This window comes from Haliotis cracherodii, unplaced genomic scaffold (assembly GCF_022045235.1).
Source record: "Haliotis cracherodii isolate W230 unplaced genomic scaffold, xgHalCrac1.p SCAF_17, whole genome shotgun sequence".
NCBI classification, from domain to species: domain Eukaryota; kingdom Metazoa; phylum Mollusca; class Gastropoda; order Lepetellida; family Haliotidae; genus Haliotis; species Haliotis cracherodii.
Genome location: NW_027266272.1, coordinates 15,435,113 through 15,452,069, shown reverse-complemented (window position 1 = coordinate 15,452,069; position 16,957 = coordinate 15,435,113). Strand labels below are relative to the sequence as shown.

At 41.3% G+C, this 16,957-nt stretch overlaps 2 protein-coding genes across 2 annotated transcripts; both read left to right on the top strand.

Moving 5' to 3' along the window:
- Positions 1–194: 194 nt before the first annotated feature.
- LOC139464911 (sugar transporter SWEET1-like) lies at positions 195–16,891 on the top strand. Its single transcript, XM_071246502.1, has 7 exons — positions 195–292; positions 8,489–8,579; positions 8,997–9,074; positions 9,788–9,911; positions 12,427–12,588; positions 14,127–14,246; positions 14,850–16,891. The coding sequence occupies exons 2-7, from the start codon at positions 8,512–8,514 to the stop codon at positions 14,952–14,954; spliced, it is 657 nt and encodes a 218-aa protein (XP_071102603.1). The 5' UTR covers positions 195–292; positions 8,489–8,511; the 3' UTR covers positions 14,955–16,891.
- On the top strand, positions 4,788–6,038 carry LOC139464637 (tigger transposable element-derived protein 6-like). The gene has a single exon (XM_071246162.1). The coding sequence runs from the start codon at positions 4,788–4,790 to the stop codon at positions 6,036–6,038; it is 1,251 nt and encodes a 416-aa protein (XP_071102263.1).
- Positions 16,892–16,957: the final 66 nt, after the last annotated feature.

Below are 16,957 nucleotides of genomic sequence, written 5' to 3'. Positions count from 1 at the left end.
CTACACCAAACACTGAATTTTGAACTCATCATTAGTCCCACAATACATATATATTGTGGCATTTACAAAGCTGTCAAAATCCCATCTTTTTCTGTCAAAGAGACTTTTTGATACAAATCGTAATCCGTATGATTTCTTAGGTTTAATTTTATCATTCTCGCGAGATTCTGTGAAAGTTTGACGCGGCGCTTTCGTCTGCGGATGTAAACAAAGTCAATTGGCTTCAAGCTGTGGGACCTGACTTGTGTTCCGTAACTCGTGTGCTTATTTCCTGCGGGTCGTCACATTTTGTGTAAGTTTATTAAGAAGTTTCTTGAACGACTGTCTGATCTGTCCCGCATTGTCTTTAGAAATGACGACAATGCGCCTTCTTAGGTGACCGGTATTTCGGCCAGATGTTTACTCGAGCAGTCGATATAAACGTGGCGTATGCATTCGTCTTTTTTTTTTTGGGGGGGGGTGGGGGTGGATAAGTTTAGGAAGTGTACTGATAAGAATTTAATAATAACAGAGGGCTTAAAGAAATTCGCCAATTTGTTACTAAAAAATAAACTTGACTGGAATCCATAAAGATCTATTCTGCCTAAGATTAATTCATTGCTCATAGTATCAGTAACCTACAGAGCTGTTACATTAGACTAAAGACCATATTTTTTGTAATATATGGTCTCTGTTTAGACTTGTGAAAATTGGATGCTTCAAATTCATTGCAACTTAACAGTGCCAATTCATTATGATTGACGGTGACGTGGTCTAATAAGTAAAGTTATATATTTTCATTATTCATGATACCGAAGGGAGAGCTAACACTGCACAGACGTTTTTATATATGTCTTACATTGCTCTTGAGTAGTATGTTAGTACATTCAAGAGTTGAATACCTTGATTTTAAGCAAATGATATAAACTCATAATGTAATATCCTCTGTTTTTTTCCATGACTCAAAAGTGTCATTACGATTTTTGGTCATTGTGAGAATATGGATAGAGCGGAGGTGGGTATTACCGATATGGTAAGCATGGTAAGGGGGAAACCCTATGCAAATAAGAACATAGTGCATTTGGGCCATGAGTTCTCTCAAATGTGTTTTCGGTCAACTCTGTTACCACAATATGCAGTGTGGCCTTGTTTTTTGTGTAGTGGGTTCGTAACACGGCACGAAAACGCAAACCGGAAGTTCGGCATTTACCGATGAAGGGTGGGTCTGCCGATGACTTCAGTCGTCAATTACCAATAATTTAAATTGAAGTAATTAGTACCCATGTGTAGCATGGTTTAGTGCTAAAGATATATTTATGAAATCCTAACCGTGTAAGACCCAAAATAATATCAATGTGGTAATGTGACAAGAATATGTAGATGGACTATAGCTTGTTTCAAAATTCCTAAGATTACAACAGAAACGCTTAATATGCTTTGGAGACATTTCATTTCCTACGTTTTACTCAAATTCATGTGTTAATAACACACACACGCATATTTTTCTTTGTTTGGTAGACCCGATTTGGCGATTTCTTGTTTCCTGAAATAAGATTACCGTTTGAGGATCGCCTTTTAAAAAAGAGATTTACTCTACTAAATACTATGATTATAACATAATTCCTTAATTTTTATCAATGTGATATTACAATTTTTCATCGTATTGTTGTTGAAAATACTTCACATGTTACAATATATATTATATGTTATAAAATACTAGATCTGTTATATATTTTTTTTTTTTAAATGTATTCACATTAGCGCTTTACTCTACATGCTCTAGGTATGTGAATAATTTCATCTATTGTAAATCGAGTGAACACGGCTCTCTTGTGAATTTTGCATTCTATTTCAAATAGGGAAAGTTTTGTATACATCATGTATAAATGTAGTAATCTTGGTAATGTGACAAGATGTTTTCTCTCTCTAGTTATCTAAACATGGTCAGGTTTGTTACTTAAAGCAGTCATCCAAATTGAATTATAGACAATTTTAACTCATGGTGTGTGTCCCTGTATTTAAGGCAACTTAATTTGAAGACACATGTGACGATCAAACAAAATATAAAATCACCAATAGCCGCTTAAAATTGGATGAAAGGAGACACATATTTCAGCATTTTACTCATCAAGGAATATGATTATGTAGGGAGGCCCTTTCCCAGGTTGATTGTACACAACTGTATTTGGTTATGTACTAGTTTTGACACACACTAAAAAAGGCTACTCATCTGCACGATTTTCCCAAAAGCCTTTGCCTAGGAATCAATTTTATAGCCTAAGATTGGCAGGATTGGTGTCATTTCATTCTGTTCGATATATTTCTTTCTGCCAACATCTGCAGCCAGTTTGACGTGATTGTGTTTATTAACTGTAGCTGTGTAAATACTCCATCAGTACACATATTGAATCATATTATACATTTAATTAACTTAAGTCAAGCATGCTAGAAGCATGGACTTCTCTTTTCATCACTGGTAAATGAAGTGAACCATGCAGACGTAACATGACAATTTATTTGTAACCTATCGTAAAAGTTAATTTCTGGTTTGTAAGGTTGGAATAGTTAACATAACATTTCTTAATCTATTTATTGATGTGATGACTGAATGAATTGTGTAGCGATATTTCTCTAGGTCATTTATTGGAACAGGTTGTTTGTGGTAACAGGTGTTCGCAGGCTGGTTACAGATGTTCGTAGGCTGGTTACAGATGTTCGTAGGCTGGTTACAGATGTTCGTAGGCTGGTTACAGACAAGGACACAGTCTTATTGCTTGTTACTGGGCAGTGAGCATGTTGCGTAGTGTCTATTGCTTCATGTAGTAATCTATTGGAAAGTTTAGTATTAATATAATATAAGCTCTAAGGTATCCTGATTTATATTATATTTCGATTAATAACAAAATAAGTTTTTCTGTATGTGTATTAATAAAAAAAAACTATCTTACAGAGCTCCAGATAAGTTTTTGGTGTTGTAGGTATTTTACCCATGCATTTTAAAATCATTGGGTATCTGTAATTCTATCTGGTTATTGAAATTTCTGTTACCCACTAGTTTTTACACATGTGGTTATTTAAGTTAAATATTTAACAACACTATTCATCTAGTCCCTGCAAACTGGTGTCATGTGGGTTCGAGAGCTTTATAGGACTCAAAAATACCACGATACTTCCACAAGAAAGTGTGATGGCAAATGATCCTGATGTAATTGTCGTCATGGAGTTTGGCAAGGTTGACAGAATGCCCGTTTATAATTTCAAAATAAGTTGCTGATTCGCTCATTGAATACGCAGGGTTACTTCACAATATTTTGATGATACGCACAAGTTTTGTTTTTGTAGCGTATCTGTAACGTTCGTTGCGTATTTGATACGCTTGGATTTTATTATCCCCCGCCGCGCGAAAGCGCGAAGCGGGGGATATAGTATTCACGACCGTCCGTACGTCCGTCCGTACGTCCCACCTGTTTGTTGCCGCGATATCTCAAGAACTAAACACTGGATTGTCTTCATATTTGGAACTATGGTGTATATACAGACTCCGCAGACACCAGTCGGTTTTGGTGACCTTGACCCCATTTTCAAGGTCACAGCAGGCATATCTGCTTTTGGAGTTGGAAAACGGTGTTGCCGCAATATCTCAAGAACTAATCTCTGGAATGTCTTCATATTTGGAACTATAGTGTATATACAGACTCCGCAGACACCAGTCGGTTTTGGTGACCTTGATCCCATTTTCAAGGTCACAGCAGACAAATCTGCTTTTAGAGTTGGAAAACGGTGTTGCCGCGATATCTCAAGAACTAAACACTGGATTGTCTTCATATTTGGAACTATGGTGTATATACAGACTCCGCAGACACCAGTCGGTTTTGGTGACCTTGATCCCATTTTCAAGGTCACAGCAGGCAAATCTGCTTTTGGAGTTAGAAAACAGTGTTGCCGCGATATCTCAAGAACTAATCGCTGGATTGTCTTCATATTTGGAACTATAGTGTATATACAGACACCGCATACACCTGTCAGATTTGGTGACCTTGACCCCATTTTCAAGGTCACAGCAGGCAAATCTGTTTTTGGAGTTGAAAAACGGTGTTGCCACAATATCTCAAGAACTAATCGCTGGATTGTCTTCATGTTTGGTACTATGGTGTACAGGCGTGCCCCGCTTATACGGACTTCAGATATCCGGAAACCTCGCTTCCCGGACGATTTTCATTCAAAACGAAATAATTACTATATAAATTTACCCGTATATCCGGAAATTCAGTTTCCGGAACCGGACGGTCATTTTCATACACAAAACACTGAAATGCACACAAAATTGTCTCACTTATCCGGACAATACACTTCCGCTGGTGGTAATCCTTCCGCTGGTGGTAATCCTTTGATTCGTGAGAAGTCAATTAACCAAGTGACACTGAGTTACGTTTGAGACGAGCTTGTTTATTGTACACACATGTAATCCTCTTCGATAAATATGGCGTCTGTGGAGGTCAGAGGTCAGAGGTGAAAGTTGAGCAAGTATGGCCTGTCAACCAGCGAAACGTAAGCGACACGCAGTTACAGCACGGGAAAAAAGAGAAATTTGTCTCTTTAAGGAAAAACACCCGTCAGCAAGTTTAGAAACCATCAGTATGCATTATGGCACTGAATTTGGACATACCATAGGAAAATCAACAATTGGTGACATTTTAAAACACAAACAGAAGTGGCTAAATCTCCCGGAAAATTCAAATGACTTATCACGATCCCGTGTAGCAAAACACCAGAAGATGGAAGATGCATTATTTCTTTGGTTGTGTGACATGACAAGTCGTAATGTGCCCGTTAATGATGAAATGCTGATAGAGAAAGCTCGTAACTTTGGTGGCAAAATGGACATTTCTGACTTTTCATATTCTCGTGGGTGGCTCACTCGATTCAAATCCAGACATAGTGTATCATGTAGGAAATTTCAAGGGGAGGCTGCTAGTGCGGACAAGGATAATATTGTGAGAGGAAGGGAAGATCTTCAAAAAGTACTGCAAGAATACGAGGAGCAAGATATTTTTAACATTGACGAAACTGGGTTGTTTTTTAAGTTGGGACCAAATCAGACACTTGCGTCCAAGCCTGTTAGCGGTACGAAGCGATCAAAGGAGCGTGTTAGTGTGGCTCTGTGTGCGAATGCCGACGGTTCTGTGAAAGTAAAGCCTTTTGTGATAGGAAAAGCTCGACGACCTCGATGTTTCAGTGGTGGTTTTAATCCCGAACTTTATGTTAGGTACCGCAACAATAAAAAAGCGTGGATGACATCAGAACTCTTTTCTGATTGGTTGCAGTCCTTTGACAGGCAGATGCGTTTGCGAGGTAGGCGTGTTATTCTTTTGATGGACAATGCCTCTAGCCACGCCCCAAAGGTAAAATTGACACATGTGCGAATTTACCACCTGCCTCCAAACACCACTGCACACATTCAGCCGATGGATGCGGGCATAATTCGTGCTTTCAAGGCCCACTACAGAAAACAAGTCGTTAGACATTTTCTTGCCTGTGCCGATAACGGAGAAACAGCAAACATCAACCTGAGATCGTCGATTAGGATGATCAAGTGTGCATGGGATGCCGTGACAGAGCGTACAATCGCGAATTGTTTTCGCCATGTGAACATTATGAGTTCAAATCCAGATTGTGACGACCCAGAGGAGGATATGGCATTGTCGGAGCTTCGGAGTGTGCTGAAATCCTATGCTGGCGCCGTGCCGTCAGCTGAGCCGATCTCAGCTGAGGAATACGTAAACTGTGATGAGGAAGAGGTGACTGGCGAGTCCCTCAGTGATGTTGACATTTTGCAAGCCGTAACACAGCCGGAGCAAGATTCAGACGATGAGCAAGATGAGCAACCCCTCCAACCCACTACAGTCACTCACAAGGAAGCTCGTGTTTGTATAGAGACCTTGATTACCTATTACGAGAACACAGGCGATCTGGACAATTTGGAATTATTGCTTAAAATTCAAACCTCAAAATGTGGTCAAGTTCAAACTTCCATGACAGACTTTTTGAAACGTGTATGAATAAAGATTGAGTGGATGTACATATCTGTTTGTTTTGTCATCTGTCATGAGTTGCATAATTGAAGGGAAGTAACTCTTCCAGTGAGAGGCTGGTTTCAGTTATACGGAAATTCGTTTATACGGACGAATTGTGAAATGACGCAAGTGTCCGTATAAACGAGGCACGACTGTATATACAGACTCCGCAGACACCAGTTGGTTTTAGTGACCTTGACCCCATTTTCAAGGTCACAGCAGGCATATCTGCTTTTGGAGTTGGAAAACGGTGTTGCCGCAATATCTCAAGAACTAATCTCTGGAATGTCTTCATATTTGGAACTATGGTGTATATACAGACTCCGCAGACACCAGTCGGTTTTGGTGACCTTGATCCCATTTTCAAGGTCACAGCAGACAAATCTGCTTTTAGAGTTGGAAAACGGTGTTGCCGCGATATCTCAAGAACTAAACACTGGATTGTCTTCATATTTGGAACTATGGTGTATATACAGACTCCGCAGACACCAGTCGGTTTTGGTGACCTTGATCCCATTTTCAAGGTCACAGCAGGCAAATCTGCTTTTGGAGTTAGAAAACAGTGTTGCCGCGATATCTCAAGAACTAATCGCTGGATTGTCTTCATATTTGGAACTATAGTGTATATACAGACACCGCATACACCTGTCAGATTTGGTGACCTTGACCCCATTTTCAAGGTCACAGCAGGCAAATCTGTTTTTGGAGTTGAAAAACGGTGTTGCCACAATATCTCAAGAACTAATCGCTGGATTGTCTTCATGTTTGGTACTATGGTGTACAGGCGGGGGATATTTCGTCACTCTGTGACAAATACTTGTTTTACTGCATATTTCTGCATTTCTGATGCATATTTTATGCAGATATGCAGCTTATCTGGAGCTCTGATCTTAACCTGTATTCAATCCACAAGGCTATCTTTGAATTTGACTGTGTTAAATTATATTTTCTGACTTTTTTTTCTGTCCTAAACCATAGTCATCTTGATAATTGTAAACGTTTCAGCAGTAGAAACTAACATTTTTAGTCCACTAGTCCTTATTATAATAACATATAGCAGAACCTTTAAAAATGGCTAATTTCTATTAGTTGTTTTGATACCTTAACCATGTTAACTATTGGGCAATTTGGCAAGGACTACAAGACTAGCGCCAATTTCTAACCCTGCGTTTCTATGGCAGTGAGTTATTAATTTATGTATTAATGTATATTCATAAATTTTCATAAATCAATAAAATATCGACATTAAAATGTTTTGATATTGTGATATACATGATATATGATGACATCTCTACTTTGAAAATATAGCTCTAGAGAAAAAAAACTAAGGGTCATATGCCATATTTTTAACATTGAGAAACAGATAAACATTTTCAAATCTTTGTATCCCCATCGCTGAGGTCACACTTGAATAGGACCATCACAGTGATTGAATGTTAGTGTTAATTGCTTCACTGAGTACAGCGGACCACACCCTTCACGTGTACAAGAGATGGTGTGTCAGTCCATGTATATGGTACTATTGTTAGGTCTGTGACTCTTTGGTAACAAAATTTAACCTGAGTGTTTTGAGTTTCGGTGAGGTAGTTGATTTCTACATTAGCCTATTTTCTGGCTGATGCACAGTGGGATATACAGATGTTGAACATTGTTGAACATGACATTAAACCCAGGGGTAGATTTAAGAACAAATTTGTATGTAGCCTGCAGGTCTTGCTGAGTAGCTCCTTTCAAAAGTTACTGGCCCTCCTCCAAACTAACTGGTCTACAACTAAATGTTGGTGGCTGTGGGGTTACCCAGGGGGCTCCGAAAATTTTAGAGCTCCTTATCTGTAAAACGTCTTTTCCTGCACTCCGAGATTAAATGTTGGCTTCCATTTGCATCATTTTGTGGGGATTTATGAGCAAATAAAGATAATGTTGTTGTACACAACGTTACAAAATGGCTGCGGGTTGTATCATTCTACCTGTACCAAGATGATCTTTGAGATAACCATTCACGGGACCTCATCCCCACTAAATATTTTCTCATCAAAATTACATGATTCACGAGCAGTGTCCAATTTGAAAAATGAAACATACACAGTGAGTGAGTGAGTGAGTATGGTTTTACGCCGTTTTTAGCAATATTCCAGCAATATCACGGCGGGGGACACCAGAAATGGGCTTCACACATTGTACCCATGTCGGGAATCGAACCCGGGTCTTCGGCGTGACGAGCGAACGCTTTACCCACTAGGCTACCCGACCGCCCCGAAACATACACAGAGAAGGGGTACAATTTTGATTCGCAAGACGGGCCATCTACTATACATTTCAGCAAGCCTTTTGTAATTTTAACAGTTAAATCGCCCCTGTAAACCCCAATTCGTGTCACTCCTCTTAATTCGAATTCCCACTGGTGTGTGATGTGTTTATAACTTGTCGTTTTGCAGCAGGTGGTTGGTGAGTTCATGGTATGGACTGGGAGCTGGTGCTGGCATGGGCAGCTACATTATCGTCTATAGCCTGTCAGCTGGTTGGGATGTAAGTATTGCATGATTAGGCAAACACATACATACTTGTGTTGCAGCTAAAATCTTCTTGACAGGTATTAAAACACATTTTTGTTAAAACTGAAATAATTTCAAGGATTTCCTTACAGATGTGGAAAATAATGCCAGGTTACCATGGTTATTGGAATCAGGTGTTAATTGTAATGTGTATTTGTATTGTATAGCTAATCATGCTAATGTTTATTGAAAAGGCATTATGTCACCAGTTAATATATTCTACTCAAAAGAAGTTAAACATTTAAGAACACCCTGTTTTCATATGACTATGTTACATCATAAATATTTTATTCTTTTAGGAAAAGAGACCTGAAAAGGGTAATAATTATTCAGGCACAGAACAATTGAATTTGTCTTGTTTGTGTGCTCACATTGATGTGTTTGTTTCCAGCGAAATATGTCTGCGTATCGTGAGGAAGGGCGGAACAGGTGACACATCTCCTGTTCCATTCTTTGCCTTCTTTGTCAGGTGAGTGTTACTATGGTTACATGTACACAAACACAATACGTCATCAGGGCTTCAAATCAGGGGTTCCAGTTTCATTAAAATGAGATCTTAGTTCTTGCTACCGCTATACAAAGATCTGAGGACATCCCATAGTAACACTTGGAGAGCAGGAAATACATTTTAAGTGGTAAATCATCATGTCTTGTGATGTTTTATATCAAATTTCATACTTTTATTGACCAAGTTTGTTATGCCTGTTTATTCACCGGAATTCGCTGAAGGGATACGATAATGCTCATAAATTTTTTGGACCCCATTTTTTTTAAAAATGTCCGGTAAGCATGGTAAGCAATATTTTAAGACATTTGAGATTCCCAGTCGGACATGTCCGGTGCATATGACCGTCTCCGGACCCTTGGAGCCAAGTATTATTGGCCAGTTCCAATGTCTTCTGTGATATTTCAGTGCTTGTAATTGGCTCAAGTATTATTGGCCAGTTCCAATGTCTTCTGTGATATTTCAGTGCTTGTAATTGGCTCAAGTATTATTGGCCAGTGTAGATGTCTTCTGTGATATTTCAGTGCTTGTATTTGGCTCAAGTATTATTGGCCAGTGTAGATGTATTCTGTGATGTTTCAGTGCTTGCATCTGGCTCAAGTATTATTGGCCAAGGTAAATGTATTCTAAGAGCCAAGTATTTTTGACCAGTGTAAATGTATTCTGTGATGTTTCAGTGCTTGTATTTGGCTAAAGTACAGCATCATGCGCAGCATCTACTCCATGATTATGTCCAACTCCCTCGGGGCCATACTGCAGTTCCTCTACATCTGCATCTTCTACATCTACACAGTCAAGAGGGTAGGTACACCTTGTCCACAACAGACCCATACACACCAGCAGACCGCATACACGCCAACAGCCTCCGTACACCCTGTCCACAACAGACCCATACACACCAGCAGACTGCAGACACACCAACAGCCTCCATACACCTTGTACACAACAGACCCATACACACTAGCAGACCGCAGACACACCAACAGCCTCCGTACACCTTGTCCACAACAGACCCATACACACCAGCAGACTGCAGACACACCAACAGCCTCCATACACCTTGTCCACAACAGACCCATGCACACCAGCAGACTGCAGACACACCAACAGCCTCCATACACCTTGTCCACAACAGACCCATGCACTCCAGCAGACCGCATACACACCAACAGCCTCCATACACCTTGTCCACAACAGACCCATACACACCAGCAGACCGCATACACGCCAACAGCCTCCATACACCTTGTCCACAACAGACCCATACACACCAACAGACCGCATACACGCCAACAGCCTCCGTACACCTTGTCCACAACAGACCCATACACACCAGCAGACTGCATACACGCCAACAGCCTCCAGACACCTTGTCCACAACAGACCTATACACACCAACAGACCGCATACACGCCAACAGCCTCCGTACACCTTGTCCACAACAGACCCATACACACCAGCAGACCGCATACATGCCAACAGCCTCCGTACACCTTGTCCACAACAGACCCATACACACCAGCAGATTGCAGACACACCAGCAGCCTCCTTACACCTTGTCCACAACAGACCCATACACACCAGCAGACCGCATACACACCAGCAGACCGCCGACACACCAACAGCCTCCATACACCTTGTCCACAACAGACCCATGCACACCAGCCGACTGCATACATACCAACAGTCTCCATACACCTTGTCCACAACAGACCCATACTCACCAGCAGACCGCATACACGCCAACAGCCTCCATACACCTTGTCCACAACAGACCCATACACACCAGCAGACAGCATACACACCAGCAGCCTCCATACTCCTTGTCCACAACAGACCCATACACACCAGCAGACCGCATACACACCAACAGCCTCCGTACACCTTGTCCACAACAGACCCATACACACCAGCAGACTGCATACACACCAGCAGACCGCAGACACACCAACAGCCTCCATACACCTTGTCCACAACAGACCCATACACACCAGCAGGCCGTAGACACACCAACAGCCTCCATACACCTTGTTCAAAACAGACCCATGCACACCAGTAGACTGCAGACACACCAGCAGTCCACAGACACACCAACAGCCTCCATACACCTTGTTCACAACAGACCCATTCACACCAGTAGACTGCAGACACACCAGCAGACTGCAGACACATCAACAGCCTCCACACACCTTGTACACTACAGACCCATACACACCAGCAGACTGCAGACACACCAACAGACCGCAGACACACCAGCAGACCACAGACACACCAACAGACCCATAAACACCAGCAGGCCGCAGACACACCAACAGCCTCCTTACACCTTGTTCACAACAGACCCACACTCACCAGCAGACTGCATACACTATTGTACATACCGGCCTTCCCTAATACAAGCCAATAGACATGCACATCACTAGACCCCTTTGATAGTTTGATGTGGCTAGAATGCAATAATTCCAACTTAGTAAATAATGGGTGGCCAGAAATCAGTAGTTGATTTGAGTATTGTCCCATACGTTATCAACCAAGTCATTGAGTCTGATGACACGATCCACTTAGTTGCCTTTCCATTGCTTACAGCAGGCACCATACTTGTGCTCATGGTTTTCACTAAAGTGGGGAACATTATTAGACCTGCATCACTTTGAGCTTTCCTCCCACATCAAACTGACATGCTGTGATATAACTGGAATACTGTTCAAATCTGTGCTAAACCCAACTCCACTCACTCACTCACTCAGCCTCAGTACGCACCGCACCGCGCTGGCTCGCTCACTCACTCACTCACGCACTCACTCATCTTTACCAAGGGTCCCCAGTGGGGCTGGGACGGGTGGCTCGGGTACTCAGGTGGGGTGGGTACTGAGCAGGACCCGGGTACCCACAGGACTACCCGGACCCGTGGTAAGTCACATGATATATTGTTGAATGAGAAAAAATCACTACTATAACTCCATGGTTACCTACAAATTGCTAATGTTCGGATATCTTTCTGACTATAGGCACATTCCTTCTGACTATTTTATGTTTTGAGTAATGATAAAGCTTCAGTCAACTTTAGAGTATGCATGACCAGATCGTTTTATAGGTGTATCTAAATACTTTTTACAAGGGGTACGGCAAAACAATTCCTAATCAGACATTTTGTACCCGACTCTTGAGACCTACAGTGGGTATCCGGGTAGGGTCGGGTAATAGGGGGTAGGGTACCCGGATAGTAAATTAGGACTCGTCCCAGCCCTTGTAAATCCCTGAAACTGTCGCTTCCTAAGATTGGGGGCCTAACTAACCTGTGTGTTTGTTGTCTCAGGGCCACATGCACAGACTCATCAGCATGAGCCTGTGCCTGCTGTTTGGACCACTCATCTACATCCGATACTACCAACCGGATGATAACATGGCTGCCGGCCAACTCGGACTGTATGGTTGTTTCTTTACAGTCATCTGTTATGCGTCGCCCCTAGCAACAGTGGTGAGTATATCTTCTTAACTGAGGCAACTACGGAAAACTGACTTTTTTGCAATGTTTTGTCCTTTTCAGGAATACATTAGACTTGCTCAGAGGCTGATATTGGCCCTAAGTCTGCAGCAAATGTCAGCTAAATTGAAATTAATAATTTCCAATTGATGGTGTTATGCTTGTGTTAGGGTTTGTAAGGGTGGCCTACGTTTCATTGATAAGAGGATGAATATAGAGGAAGAAGTATGATTGCTTACATTATGGCATTGAAGTCTTTGATAGGCATTTAGAAGTTGGAAGAACATGAATGATGTCATGCATGGAACTCGGCTTCAGTTGTCCAGCATGTGGCGTGCGTTCTCCACCATAATCATCTCAGAAACCACTATACCAATGAAGCAGAAATTTCACCTACTTGTATGCATCAATGATTGTTTAAATCTGATGGACTTGTTTGATGGATCAATGGAAAACAGCTGAGTGTTCACAGATGACACATGCTACAAAGGTCGAAACTAGTCTTTTGATGTAGATCTGACATGTCAAAGGTCAGGGCCAGTTGCAGTCAATATCGTTTCTGCCAGCTGTGGCTTTCAAAAAACCGCTGGACACGGAGGCGATGAGGGTTCATGTCATCAGACCCTGGGGAATAGTGGCCCAATGGACCTGTGGCAGAGTCTCTTTGTTTCTTTGTTGTGTAAAAAATCGAATCTGGACCAGACAATAAAGTGTTTGACATCATGGGCATTGATCCACACAATTGGGATCGATGACATGTATCAACCAAGTCAGCGAGCCTGACCATCCGATCCCATTAGTCGCCTTTTACGACAAGCATAGTCACCTTTTACAGCAAGTATGGGTTGCTGAAGACCTATTCTACCCTGGAATCTTCACTGGTCACACAAGTACATGAAAACCCTGCAGATTTATAGGCCTCTTTCATGTGCAGATCACTCAGGTGCAATGGTCACATGTTTTGAGCATGGATGTATTTTGACGAATTTGAACGTTTGTGATATGTTGTGTTCTAGTTAAATAAACTTGGGTCAAAACTTACTCACGTTCAAATATTAGCACACTCTTCCTGAACACCTCTTAAATCAACCTACATTTGTGAAACATTTGGATGTGGAATGTAGTATAAGTACAACTTACTTTGTTGTTTACATGTTAGTTTGATGAGGCGGTCAGGTAACCAGGTTAAAGTGTTCACTTGGCATGCCGAAGACCTGGGTTCAATTCCCCACATTGGTACAATGTGTGAAGCCCATTTCTGGTGTCCCCCATCGTGATATTGGTGGATTATTGTTAAAAGGGGTGTAAAACCATTCTCACTCACTCACTCACTCACTCACTCACTCACTCACTCACTCACTGACTGCTACAGGTAGTATGTGTTGTAGGTGAAGGGCATCTGTGGGAGCCATGAGAAGGAGTTTGTCCATCACTTCATGACCTACTTCCCCCCTGATTTGTGTTTAAAGCACACTACTGATTTGTGTTTAAAGCACACTACAAGTTAAATTCAGACAATATTATCTTTGCAGGCACAAGTTCTGAAAAGCAAAAGTTGTGATTCCATATCAGCCCCGCTGTGTGTCCTGAACTTCGTGGCTGCAGTGGGCTGGTACTCATACGGCCAGATCATCAGTGACGTCTATGTCTCAGTGAGTGCTCTAATACTTCCTTGGGCAGTGGCTTAGCCTAGTGGTTAAAATCATGTCGAAGACCCGTGTTCGATTCCCTACATCAGTACAATGTGTAAAGCTCATTTCTGGTGACCACCGCCACGATATTGCTGGATTATGGCTAACAGTGGCATAAAAATATACTCATTCACACACTCACTCACTCTAATACTTCCTGTAATATTCACATGAAACATTCATATTTAGAACAAGATTCCAAAATTAGAGTAGGTCTTCTTCTAGATTGTGGAAGAACCATACCCAAGGTTTGCAAATGTCAAAAATATGTTTATGGTGCTTATATTGTCAATCGTTTTGTTTGGATTTTGCTATGACCTTATATTTAAAGAGAAATGTTTCGTGGGAAACCAGACCTTATCATCATTTTGAAAAGAAGGGACTTAAAAATAGACCTCTAGTAATGATATCAACAAACTTGGCTTTCATTCTATGACATCAGCAACTGTATTTTAATTTAGGAAGGCTATTGACCTTACATATAAGGACCCATTGACTTTCATGTTTTATTTCAGCCACTGAACCATATGATGATTAAGTGAGTTTTTCGTTTTGTTTTTACAGTATCCTAATGTGATGGGGATTGTTCTTGGAGGTTTGCAGTTCGGACTGTTCTGTGCCTATCCATCAAGGAGTAGTAGTTCCAAGACGACTTCTCTAGACGTGTGACACTAGCAGAGTGATATTCTGGACAAGTCATACATGACCTGTGTACATTCCTGAGTCCTGTTCCTCAAGGCAATCTTAGTGCTAAGGCTACTGGTGTCCTAATTTAATCTCAAAGTTTTGGAATAGAAATGGAAAGTTAGGCTAGCCTGTTACTCGAGAACTAAATTGTGCTGAGGACACTTAAAATTCATTTGATGATAGTCCTCGTACACTAGCAACATTTGAGAGCTATAATTCTGAACCAGTTCTGCCGGAAAATGTAAACATAAACGTCTCGTTCAAGCAGGACTAGGTGCGGTCGGGTAGCCTAGTGGGTAAAGCGTTCGCTTGTCATGCTGAAGACCCTGGTTCAATTCCCGACATGGGTGAAGCTCATTTCTGGTGTCCCTCATCGTGATATTGCTGGGGGCGGTCGGGTAGCCTGGTGGTTAAAGCGTTAGCTCGTCATGCTGAAGACCCTGGTTCGATTCCCGACATGGGTACAATGTGTGAAGCCCATTTCTGATGTCCCCTGCAGTGATATTGCTGGAATTATTGCGGCGTTATACCATACTCACTCACTCACTCAAGCAGGACTAACACAAAACCTGAGGACCATGAATTAAGGTTTACATTGGTTTTCTGGATTAGTCTTAAACAAAATATTCCTAAGGCTGCAGAAGCATGATTGTTTTGTGGAATAGGACTCTTGATTAACAGAAATGATGCGGTTCAAATAAGTGTCTGGTATAAGCACAAATATGTTGGACATGTTGTCCTGACCAAATCATGGAGTGAAAGTTATGATTGTGTCTATGTCAGGATCTGGTTTGGAAAGCTGCAACATTGCCCATTCTTCTCATCCTCCTGGCGCGGTCGGGTAGCCTAGTGGTTAAAGCGTTCACTCGCCACGCCGAAGACCCGGGTTCGATTCCCGACATGGGTACAATGTGTGAAGCCCATTTCTGGTGTCCCCCGCCGTGATATTGCTGGAATATTGCTAAAAGCGGCGTAAAACCATACTCACTCACTCTCATCCTCCTCTTAATTCTGGTGCAATATTGTCAGTGCTGAAGTTGACTACTTATTGAATTTGTTTAGTATTTGCCCTGACAGATATTTATCAGGGCACCACACGTACAGTCCCAAGATGTAGTCTGAAGGAGACGACAATGTATTTGTATATTTGACAAGCAATTGATTGAAAAATTGTTTGGATAAATTTTTACGTGTTTTACATCATGAAGATAGTACCAACAGATAAGGTACAACATATTGTACACAAAATATTGTTATTATGAAGTATATTTTAGGTAGTTTCATTCCTCTTGGCAGGAATGTGTTGTTAAGTGCATACAAAGTCCCATTGCATTTTTAGTTGAATCGTGTAATGGGAAACACTTCCAGCACTTGTAGTCAATACTCAGTGCAATGGGTCATGTTCAAAGACATCAAATAACCAGTCGAGATTTGTGCCATATTTATAGTAAGTGCTGATATTAGTAGGGTTCCCCAAATACTCCTTTAAGAGAGGCTGCTTGTCTGTTGTCTTGATCTAGACAGGCACTTTGTCGACATATAGATATGGCTGACTTGCCAGGGCTGCGTTGTCAGGATCTAGTCTCGCTACATGTCTCAAAATAGGGCTGTAACAACACAGTTGATCGCAATACATACATGTCTAGATAGCAGGGTTGGAAGTGAAGTTTTGTTTACACTACAGTCTTGTCATCTATCTAATGCACATTGTTACTATTAGATACACATTATTATTATTATTATTATTATTATTATTATTTACAGATTACAATATAAAATGCAGCAAAGAGGTTTAGGCTTATCATCAGCTCAGGGCTCTTGCTCCTTTCTACAGCGAATGGGACGTCTCCTAGGAATCGCTGCCTAGTCAAACCCAATAATAATAATAATAATAATAATAATAAAAACAATAAAAACAAACATTTGGAATCATCACTATGAAGATAGTATTTTAACATTTGAATTTTTAATTTCCTCCCGTTACA

Bases quoted from the DNA above. Each gene is read 5' to 3' on its own strand.
- LOC139464911 (XM_071246502.1), top strand. From the start codon at position 8,512: ATGGACTGGGAGCTGGTGCTGGCATGGGCAGCTACATTATCGTCTATA. The intron at 9,075-9,787 runs GTGAGTGTTACT...GTGATGTTTCAG, and splicing joins TTCTTTGCCTTCTTTGTCAG to TGCTTGTATTTGGCTAAAGT. The intron at 9,912-12,426 runs GTAGGTACACCT...TTGTTGTCTCAG, and splicing joins ACATCTACACAGTCAAGAGG to GGCCACATGCACAGACTCAT.
- LOC139464637 (XM_071246162.1), top strand. From the start codon at position 4,788: ATGACAAGTCGTAATGTGCCCGTTAATGATGAAATGCTGATAGAGAAA.